At 40.7% G+C, this 11,407-nt stretch overlaps 1 protein-coding gene across 1 annotated transcript in view; it reads left to right on the top strand.

Annotated features, from left to right (window-relative positions):
• Positions 1-10,852, top strand: part of GDPD4 (glycerophosphodiester phosphodiesterase domain containing 4) — a gene marked incomplete at both ends in the record, with an annotated part of 71,423 nt that extends 60,571 nt beyond the window's left edge. The window contains 2 exons of the mRNA XM_084894136.1: positions 9,165-9,312; positions 10,733-10,852. Coding sequence (XP_084750262.1) covers positions 9,165-9,312; positions 10,733-10,852 — 268 coding nt within the window. The remainder of the gene's footprint in view (positions 1-9,164; positions 9,313-10,732) is intronic.
• Positions 10,853-11,407: the final 555 nt, after the last annotated feature.

The raw sequence follows: 11,407 nt of genomic DNA on the forward strand, positions 1-11,407 counted from the left end.
TCAGTTGCTGGATTTAGCATTCAATAAATGTCAATTAGTTTAAGTTGGTTGAGACTTTTCAAACATTTCATAATGATTTTTTCCTTGTTTTTTTTTCTTCTATTATGTTAACACAAGGGATTAAGTTGCAGATCAAACTAACACATATCAGAGAACTTGCCTACTATCAATGTTTCTTATTAATCTCGAATAAGTGGGCAGTCGAGAGGCTCAGACCAAAAGTAAGCTCCACTGGTATCTTCCTTTATTGGATATGTACATACTCTAAGGTCTACAGTAATATTTCACATAGAAAAGGTGCATTTGAGTTACAAAACATCTCCATTTAATACTACCAGGGAATAGTATAGCTTATGTGACCTCCTCCAGGGACCCATGCCTCATAAGTCCACATTCTATATTTATTTACAAAGTATGTAATAAATAATCAACAAGGAGCATCCTTTAACTAATATTTTCTATATATAAAGCTTCTCTTCCTGTCTGGCTGGTGGGACTCAATGGTTGAGGGTCAACCTATGAACCAGGAGGTCACAGTTCGATTCCTGGTCAGGGCACATGCCTGGGTTGTGGGTTTGATCCCCAGTAGGGATGATGCAGGAGGCAGCCAATGGATGATTAGCTCTCATTATTGATGTTTCTCTCCCTCACCCTTCTTCTCTGAAATAAATTTACATATATGTATGTATATATATACCAGGATGGATGGATGGATGAATGGATAGATAGACAGACAGACAGACAGACAGACAGACAGACAGATAGATAGATAGATAGATCCTATATAATAAAAGACTAACATACGAATAAACCAAATGGCAGAACAACCGAACAACTGGTTGCTGTGATCTGCACTGGCCACCAGGGAGTGTGCGCGGAACATGGCGGGTGCTAGCTGCAGGGGGAGGTGGAGCAGGTGAGTGGGGGCGCCAGACCAGGGTGGGCGCCAGTCACTGTCATCAGGGTGAGCTTCTGATGGTTACTGAAAGTTCTTTGCTCTATGTGCCGCAGTCCTGTCCCATTCACACCTGCTGCCTGCACCAGCCATGCTCACACCCGCAGCTAGCACTGGAGCAGCCTCTCACACCTGCTGTGCCTAGCGCTGGTCCTGATCAGCTGCCTCTTGCACACCTCCTACTGAGAATGTGCCTGCAACCAAGGTACATGCCCTTGACTGGAATGGAACCTGGGACCTTTCAGTCCGCAGGCTGACTCTCTATCTACCGAGCCAAACCGGTTAAGGCTTGAAAAGAACTTTCACTATAGGTAAAATGCTATGAAATAATATTACATGCTACAGAGAAATCATTTGTGAAAGAAAGCCAATTGTGGGGCAAATTTTATAGTTGTCTTATTTTAAGAAATTGCCCAGCCACCCCAACCTTTGGGAAACACCACCCTGATGTTAAACCAGTTAAGGCTAAGCAGTAAAGTATTTTTAAGGTGTGTATATTATTATACTGTTGCACTCTTAATAAACTACAGTATGATGTAAACATAACTTTTACTAGAGGCCCAATGCGTGAAGATTCGTGCAAGAATAGGCCTTCCTTCCTTGGCTGCCGGCACTGCCTTCACTCTGACCGGAGCTGCCTTTCCACTTTCCCACGCTGCCCAGAGATCCCGAGCAACTGGGGCAGTGCAGAAAGCCTATGTCATCGCCATGGTAATGACATAAGCCCCGCCTCCAGCCACTCGGAGCCTGTGTATGCATATTAGCCTGCCATCTTTGTTTGGTTGATTTGCATACTCCTGATTGGCTAGTGGGTGTCATGAAGGTACAGTCAATTTTATTAGTGTAGAAGTGCAATTGGAAACCAAAAATTTGTGTAACTTGCTTTGTTGACATTTTCACTTAATTGTGGTGGTTTGGAAGTGAACCTACATTATCTCTAAGACATGTCTGTATATCCAAAAGTAGACTTGCTGGATCATATAGTAATTCTAATTGTTTGGGGAACTAACATGTTATTTCCCACAACTGCTGTACCAACAGTGCACAAGAGTTCCAATTTTTCACATCCTTCACATTCTTATTGATTTGTTTTTTTGACATAGCAATCCTAATGAGTTGTTATTAGTTCCTCTTTAGATGTTAGGTGGAATTCACCTGGGAAATTATCAGTTCTAAGACTTCTATTTTTGGGAAGACTTTGGTTAATGATAGGTTTTCACGTTTTCCAGTTATTCATTGGCTGGTGGGTGTCATGAAGGTGCAGTCAATTTTATTAGTGTAGAACTGCAATTGGAAACCAAATTGCACTTCTTGGTTGTTTGGTTGATTGTTTGTTTCAGTCTTGGTTGATTTTGTGTTTCTAGAATTTTGTCCATTTCATCTAGGTTATCCAATTTGTTGGAAACAATTGTTCATAGTTCTCTTATGTAACCTTTTTTAGTAAATGATACAAAACAATAACTATCTAGTGTCTTTTTCATTTCACCTTGCAGGACTCCCTTGATCTTTTCTTGTAAGGCAGACCTAGTGTCCATGAACTATAATCTAGTAATGTCAGCTTTAGTCTATCTAGGAATTTATCAAATTTTCCCTCAGTTTTGAAGAACAGTCTTACTGAATATAGGATTCTTGGTTGAAAGAGTTTTTTAAACACTGAATATGTGGGCACACTGCCTTCAAAATTTATGATCAGATATTTATTGTGGACCCCTTGTATGTGACAGGTCACTTCTGCATTGGTGCTTTTGAAATTCTCTCTTTATCTTTTGTCTTTTGAAAGTTTGTTTAAAATGTGTCTCTGTGTGGATCTCTGAATTCAACTTAGTTGGAATTCATTGAATTTCTTAAATGTTTATAATCATGTCTTTCATTTAAACTATTATTTCTTCAGATATTTGCTCTTTTCTCTCTTCTCCTTCAGAGACTATAACAGTTCATGTATTGGTCCATTTAATGATGTACAACAGATCTTGCAGACTCTGCTCACTTTTCTTTAATTTTTTTTCAGTCTCATTAACTTCTATTGCCCTGTTATAAAATTCACTGATTCTTTATTCTGACTGCTTATATTTGTCTTTGAATGCTAATAGTCAAGTTTTTATTTTAATTACTGTATTTTCAGCTCCAGGATTTACTTTTGGTTTCTTTTTAGTTTTTTTGTCCTTTTATTAATATTTTTATTTTATCTTTTTTTTTTTTTTTTTTTACTTTATCCACATCTTCTTTAGTTTTTTAAATTATATTTAAGATGGTTGTTTTAAAGTCATTGTCTAATATATCTGCCATCAACTCTTTAAAAAAAAAAAGATTTTATTGATTTTTTTATAGAGAGGAAAGGAGAGGAATAGAGAGCTAGAAACATTGATGAGAGAGAAACATCAATCACCTGCCTCCTGCACACCTACTATTGGGAATGTGCCCACAACCAAGGTACATGCTCTTGATCGGAATCAAATCTGGGACCTTTCAGTGTGCAGGCTGACACTCTATCCACTGAGCCAAACTGGTTAGGACATCAACTCTTTTTAGGGCCAGTTTCTACTGATTTTTTTTTTTTTGTCCTTGAATAGACCCTACTTTATTTTATTTTTATTTAATGTATTTTTATTGATTTCAGAGAAAGGGAGAGAAAGATAGAAACATCAATGATGAGAGAGAATCATTGATTGGCTGCCTCCTGCACACCCCACCCTGGGGGTGGAGCCCATAACCCAGGCATGTGCCCTTACTGGGAATTGAACTGGGACCTTCTGGTTCATAGGTTGACATTCAACCACTGAGCAACACCATCTGGGCTGGACCCTACTTTCTTGTTTCTTTGTATGTTTGTGATTTTTTTTTTTAAATAAAACATTTGCCGAGACCGGTTTAGCTCAGTGGATAGAGCATCGGCCTGCGGACTGAAGGGTCCCGGGTTCAATTCTGGTCCAGGGCATGTACATTGGTTGCGGGCGCATCTCCGGTGGGGGGTGTGCAGGAGGCGGCTAGTCAATGTTTTTCTCTCATCGATGTTTCTAGCTCTCTATCTCTCTCCCTTTCTCTCTGTAAAAAATCAATAAAATATATATTTAAAAAAAATAAAAATAAAACATTTGAATCTAATAATCTGGTAACTCCAGATTCTCCCCCTTCCTTAGGTTCTCCCCCTTCTTCAGGGTTTCTGTTTTTCGTTATGTACACATTCGTTTGTTGATTGGTTGTCTGTGCCAAGGGTCAGCCTAGGTATAAACTTTAAGTCTTCTCCGGTTTCTTCTATGCCTTTCTCTGGACATACACAGTCACTTTCTAATTTTCCCTATATATACAGTTGCTTTTGAATGCCCTAGTATTACATATCTGGGTTCCAAAACCAGAAAAAGAGAAAAATGAAATGTGGGGAAGAAAGATCACTGGTCCTGTAAATCCCCTGAAAGTCACCTTGGCTGGAAGGGAAAAGGTTTGCAACAGTGGAGGGAGGGAGGTGCAACAACTAGGGCTTCTCTCTTCTCTGTCACACCTCTCTCATCAGAAGCGTCAGTGATCGTTATCACAGACCTGCCCACCTTGGCTGCTGCTGGAACTTGTGCGTAGCTGTCTGCGGTGAGTCTAGGGCAGTGGTGGGCAAATTCATTAGTCACCAGAGCAAAATAACAACAGTACGATGATTGAAATTTCTTTTGAGAGCCAAGTTTTTTAAACATAAACTTCTTCTAATGCCACTTCTTCAAAATAGACTCGTCCAGGCTGTGGTATTTGGTGGAAGAGCCACACTCAAGAGGCCAAAGAGCTGCATGTGGCTCAAGAGCCGCAGTTTGCTGACCACGGATCTAGAGTATGGGGGAATGGGTAACTGCCAATGTGCTAAGTGATTAAATTAATCAAAGTTGATAATTTACCATCCAAATCTTCCTCTGGAAGATGCAAACCTTCAGTAGACTGTACAGTTAGAGATTCTGCCAACACAGTTATTGTCTAGTTGGGGAGACAGGTTCCTGGTGCTTCCTTCTGTGCCATCTTCACAGAATCCCTTCCTGTGTACACAAGTTTTCATTTCTATGGATAAATGCCCAAGAATATAATTTCACGGGTGTGGTAATTCTTTAGTTTTAAAAGAAACTCAAACTTTTTTCAAAGGGTCTATATCATTTACATTCCTACCAGCAATGTCTGATGCTCCTGAGTCTCTGCGTCCTTACTAATATTTGGCATTACCACTAATTGTTATTGTAGCCTTTCTTTTAAGTGTGTAGTGAAGTGTGTACTCATCATGGTTTAATTTTTATTCTCTGATGGTTAATGAACATCTTATCATGTGCCTATTGGCCACTGATATATCCTCTTCTTTCTCTTCATATCTTTTCTAATTGATTGCTTGATTTTTGTTTTGTTTTTACTTTTGAGAGTTCTTTTATATATTATAGATACTGATCCTTTGTTGGATATGTGGTTTGCAAATATTTTGCCCAAGTCTGTGCCTCATCTGAGATCCTCTCAACAGGGTTTTCAACAGAGCAAAACATTGTAAATTTTGATGATGCAATTCATTTTTCCCTTTTATGGATCATATTTTAAATGTCAAGTCTGAGGACTATTTGTCTAGCCCACATGTGTCAAACACAAGGCCCCGCGGGCCAAATCCGGCTGGCCAGGCCTTGCACAATGTGGCCCGCACCGCGCTGTCATCACTGCACTCCGCTGTCAGTTTATGACATTGTCAGTTTATGACTGTTCAGTAAACCATTTGGCCCGCGATTTAGGCTGGATTTTAGATTTTGGCCCCTTCTCTGATTGAGTTCGACACCCCTAGTCTAGCCTATAGATATCAAAGGTTTTCTCCTGTTTTTTTCCCCCCTGAAAGTTTTATATTTTTTATACTTAAGACTGTTATCCATTTTGAGTTAATTTTTATATAAATTGTGTGGTTAGGTCAAGGTTCTTCTTTCTTTCTGCCTATGCTTGTCCAATTGCTCTAGCACCACTAAAAAAACACACCTCGTTATTTCATTGAATTACTTTCTCATCTTTATCAAAGATCATTTGGGCAAATTTGGATGGGTTTATTTCTGGGTATTAAACTACGTTCCACTGAACTGTGTGTTTATCCCTTCTCTAATACAGCGTTTTTCAACCGCTGTTCCACGGCACACTAGTGTTGCCTGGTGTGCCGTAGGTGCAGACAAGACAAGAATTTTATAATTTTTCACTATTTTGTTTACTTAATATTTCATAATAAAGTAATTATAAAATACTTTCTTTGTGTTTATTTGATTCCTATTCAAGAGAATTACTTTATATATAGTCAATATAGGCACAGAGTTAAATTTTTTAACATTTTCTAATGGTGGTGTGCCTCGTGATTTTTTTCATGAAACAAGTGTGCCTTTGCCCAAAAAAGGTTGAAAAACACTGCTCTAATACATATCCTCTTAATTACTATAGCTCTGTAGTAACCTTTAATATTGGGTAGAGTGATTCTCTTTCAATTTATTATCTTCTTTTCAAGATAATTTTAGCTACTTGGAGGTTGTGCCTTTACATATAAATTTCAGAACCAACTGCCCAAATTGTATTAAAAAAAAACCTTGTTGGGATTTTGATGGCAATTGCATTAAGTCTGTGGATCAATTTGAGAATTGACATCTTTATGATGTTGAGTCTTTCAATCCATGAATACATGTCTCTCCGTTTATTTAAATATGCTTTGATTACTTTCATCAATATTTTGTAGTTTTCAGCTTAGAGATCCTGTCCTTACTTTGTTAAGATAACTAATTATTTAATTTTCTTTGGAATGATTATTAATGGTACTGTGTTTTTAATTTGAGTTTCTATCTGTTCATTATTACCAAAAGAAAATGTGATTGTTTTTTTTTGTGTGTGTGTGTTGGTTTCGAAAGAAATAAAAAGTAGCTTTTAACTACTATTCTATTTTTTTTATTTATCTTTAGGTGATATGTAGAATTGTCTTAAGACACATATTGGGTAATAATTAATAAATATCCCTGCAAAGGTGGTGGTATTGTTTTTATTTTACAGAATTTTCCATATGACAGAGGTGAGATTCAGACCCAGGCTGTGTGGAGTTGTTTTCAATGTGCTATACGTGGTGTATTTTCTGAGAAGTTTAATCCCTGAAAATGACAACCTGATTAGAATTACTATCTATTTCTCTAGTTAGTTTCTTCCTGTTTCTGAAGACAGTGCACAAGTATCTACTGGCATTTACTGTATTGGGGAAAATTGAGTTTCATTCCCTCTATTCAATGTTTATAAAATATCTTTATATTTGAGATTTAAATATTAACCAAATTGGAATTCATTTATTCATTCCTTCAATTACTGTTTATGAAGGCAAGTCTTATGCTAGGTCCTAGATATACAAAGGTGAATAAGATACTGTCTCTGCCTTTAATTTGCTTTTACGCTCAAGTAAAGAAGACCCATAAGAGAGCAGGTGGTAAATGTTCTGATGGAAGTAAGTATAGCTGCTACCCAATAGTGTGCTGGAATTGGCTCATATCAGCTTTGGGGAGCCTATTAAACTAGAGGCCCAGTACATGAAATTTGTACATGGGGGAGGGAGTAAGGGAGAGGGAGGCCCTCAGCCCAGCCTGCGCCCTCTCCAATCTGAGACCCCTTGAAGGATGTCCTGCCAATTTACAGGGATCGGGCCTAAACTGGCATCCCTCTTGCAATCTGGGACTGCTGGCTCCTAACCACTCACCTGCCTGCCTGCCTGCCTGATTGCCCATCACCACTCTGTCTGCTGACCTGCTCAGTCCAAACTGCCCCACCCCTGCTGTCCTGATCACCTCCAGCTGACCCCACTGATGGCCTGTTCGCTCCCAACTAGCGCCCCTGCTGGTCTGCTTACCCTCAATGGCCCTGCCCCCACTAGCCTGATCATCTACAACTACCCTCCCCTCTTGGCCTCTAACCACCTCTACCTCAGCCCCACCAACATGGCTTTGTCTAGAAGAACATCCAGAAGATCTCCCGGAAAGTCTCCCAGTCTAATTATCATATTATCCTTTGGCCTGGTGCACAGGAGGGGGTCCACTTGTTTGCCCTGAAGGGTGTCCCAGGTCAGTGTGGGGGTTCCTTTGGGGTGTGGGGTGGCCTGGGTGAGGGGCCTGTGGTGGTTTGCAGACCGGCCATGCCCCCATGGGATGAGGGTTCCCTCTGGGGGAGCATGGTCAGCCTGGGTGAGGGGCTGATGGCTGTTTGCAGGCTGGTCAAGCCCCTCCAGTGTGAACCGTCACCCCATGGGGGAGTGGCCAGCCTGGGTGAGGGGCTGAGGGCTGTTTTCAGTTTGGCCACCCCCCTAGCGATCCAGGCGCCCAGTCCCTACTTTTTTCTTTTCTTTTTTCCAATGCTTCCTTAAATGGAGGCCAGGGTGAGCAGGAAGCAGGTATGTGGGATTTATCTTCAATAATTGAAACTTTGTAGCCTTGAGCTGAGGCCAGGACCAGCTAAGGTGAGTGAGAAGCTTGGCTTTCTCCATCGCCGGGACAACCCAAGCCTCCTGTTCAGTCCAGCTCCATGGCCACCGCCATCTTTGTTGGAGTAATTTGCATACTTGCTCCTGATTGGCTGGTGAGTGTGGCAGAGTGATGGTCAATTTGCATGTGTCTCTTTTATTCATGTAGATATTCAGAAATTCTGCAAACTTGTTTTTACCAGTGGTATTTTGAAATTGGCTATGGTTGGAGTATTTACACCATAGAAATTAGCAAATACTACAAATAGGACTTTTCTCTTTCTTTGCTTTCCCTTACGCCAGTGGTCAGCAAACTGTGCTCGTGAGCCACATGTAGTTCTTTGGCCTCTTGATTGTGGCTCTTCCACAAAATACCACGTGCGGGCGAGCATGTACAGCGCGATTGAAACTTCATGAGCAGAAGTTGGTTTTCAGCTCTCAAAAGAAATTTCAATCGTTGTACTGTTGATAATTTGACTCTATTGACTAATGAGCTTGCCGACCACTGCCTTAGTCCATCCAGTTTACTAACATACCACTGTTGGTGCAGAAGTAGAGGTTTTGAATCCATTCCTTTATATCTCATTCCTACAGGAGCCCGTTCTTCATGTCATATCATAAGTTGTTTCAGGACCAGCTGCTTCTAGTAATTTAAGCAGCAGCTTTTCACAAACCTGGTAGCTTTTCCCTTTTTAGATGATGAGGGGAAGATTAAATCTAAATCTCCTATGGGTTCTGTTTTTGTTCCAGTGATTATAAAGCAGCTAACTTCATCATCAACTTATATATCATCAATGAGCCTTGGCTCTTCTCACTGGCCTGGTGCTCCAGGATTAACTCGGTGACCACAGACAACATTGAGCTCCTGAGGCAGATAAATTACCCACACTACTCCATGGTGAGCTGACTTCCAGATTGTTCTTCCAAGGCTGGTATACTAGGATTTCATATCCCCTACCCACCTGTACATCACCCACTGTGTAGTTGCTTGGGGAGCTACTTAAAAGCAGAGACATCTATGATTTTGGAGCTGTAGCTTTCTTCTTTCTATCACACAGATCCTACAGTGAACTTGGAAATGTTCTATTGACCAAAGAAAATTACATGGTCAAGTCCAGATTCAAGGTGAATGAGGGCAGAAACAGACTTCACCTCTTGTTGGGGAGGAATAGCAAAGTCACATTGTATACTTTTATTTTCACTAAATTTTACAGATTTAAATAACATTTTATTATACTGCATAATTAAAACAATAAATACAACTGTTCTAAGCCATTTGAGGCACAAGAACAACTTATTCTTGGTTTTGCTTGGTGATGCTCATGGGGTGGGCATCCTGGATTAGGCCAGTGCATCAGTCAGTCTGGTTTCCAGAAGGTGTTAAGAGCCTTAGTTTAGTGGAAGTTAGTTAAGAGCTTCTACTACACTTGTCTAGGGCTGGTGTGAAAATTAGATGTGAAAATATCCTTAAAGTGCTTAGAACACTTCCTTAGCTCCTGTAAATGTTCACTAATAGTTAGTTGTTCTTATTATTATCATGATCATTAGTGTTTTTATTAATATCATTATTCAATCAAAGGAAAGACCTTGGGATAGGTTGGGGAATGGCCTAAGAAAGAATAAAAAGTGCCATCCCCAGTAGCATGAAGTAAATTGGAGGGGGAACATGGAGGAAGAAAGGGAGGATCAAACCAGGGAATTAGAAAGCTCACACAAGAGGCCCCAGGAGCTGGAGTTGTAGCATGAGATGATTCAGGCAAGGAGTGTGGAGCAGGGGACATGCTAGGTAAGGACGAATTATAATTTCAACCTACTTACTTGAAGCATGGTGATATAGAACAAAGATCCCTAACTGCTGGCTCACAGATGAGGTGCTTCAGTATCATCTGGGAACTTGATAAAAATGCAGGAGTTCTAATTGCTGAGGTCTGTAGGGAGACCCAGGAACCGGTACTACTGAAAGCTGCCCAGGTGGATTTGGATGCACAGCCAGGCTTGAGAAGCCGTGCTATGGAAACACAGAGGGCTGGGACATGGACTACGGTCCTAGGTCCAGAGCCGACTTGCCATGTGATTTCTCTGGGACTCCCTCAGGCCTCTGTGTTGCATGTCAAGGGAAATGAAGAGTGTGAAGTTTCATCCCTTGTAGAGCCACTCCCCACTTGGAAGGGTGATTGTTAGGATAGCAGCAGGTATTGTGTGTGTGTGAGATCACCCATCAAACAGCTTCCTTCTGGTTTGTTCCCCTCCACTCCATCCCCAGCCCTGGCAGCAGAGCAAGGGGCTTGGCCCATCTGACCTAAAATCCCTTCCAACAGTTCGTGGACTGTAGTTTGTTTTCTACTTTGCAGACACCTAAGTACTATGTGTTCCTGTGGGTTCTCCTGGATTGTGTTTCTGCAGTTTTCATTATCGCCATATTTTATTTTCATTGGTAAGCATATGTTTGTGGTTTTAAATGAATTTTTCCTAAAATGAAAATACAAATGGTTCGAGAAGTTGAGGGGGAAAAAAACAACAACAACAACAAAAAAAAACAGTTAACACTTTTCCTAAAATCCATCTCTCATGGAAAGTTCTCAGGAAGACAGAGTTAGTAATCTGAACCCTTCATTTCTTCTCATGTTACCTGCAGCTCATCACAGTCCTTCCCCCTCCTCAGCATAAGACAATAGTCTAGGGATAAGGATGGTCACTGATGCTCAGTGACCACAGATTCAGTGTGGATCACTTGGGAGAGGACGGAGCTGAAGGTTGTCACGAACAAATGCCTCCATCTTCCCACCTTCCACAAAGCTGGACATAGCAGGATGCTGTGTAAACAGCAAGTTCACAAACCTGAAAGCCTGGGTTTTAGCCCTGGGTTTTCCCTTAGTTGCAGGGTGACCCTGGGGAAATCATTGTCCTTTTCTAGACCATAGTCTTCATCTAAGAAAATGGCATGCCAGAATCCATGCAGGGATAGTGCTACATGGTTACAAGTTTCAAGGTGA

This window comes from Pipistrellus hanaki, assembly GCF_964339955.1.
Source record: "Pipistrellus hanaki genome assembly, chromosome: 9".
Lineage (NCBI taxonomy): Eukaryota > Metazoa > Chordata > Mammalia > Chiroptera > Vespertilionidae > Pipistrellus > Pipistrellus hanaki.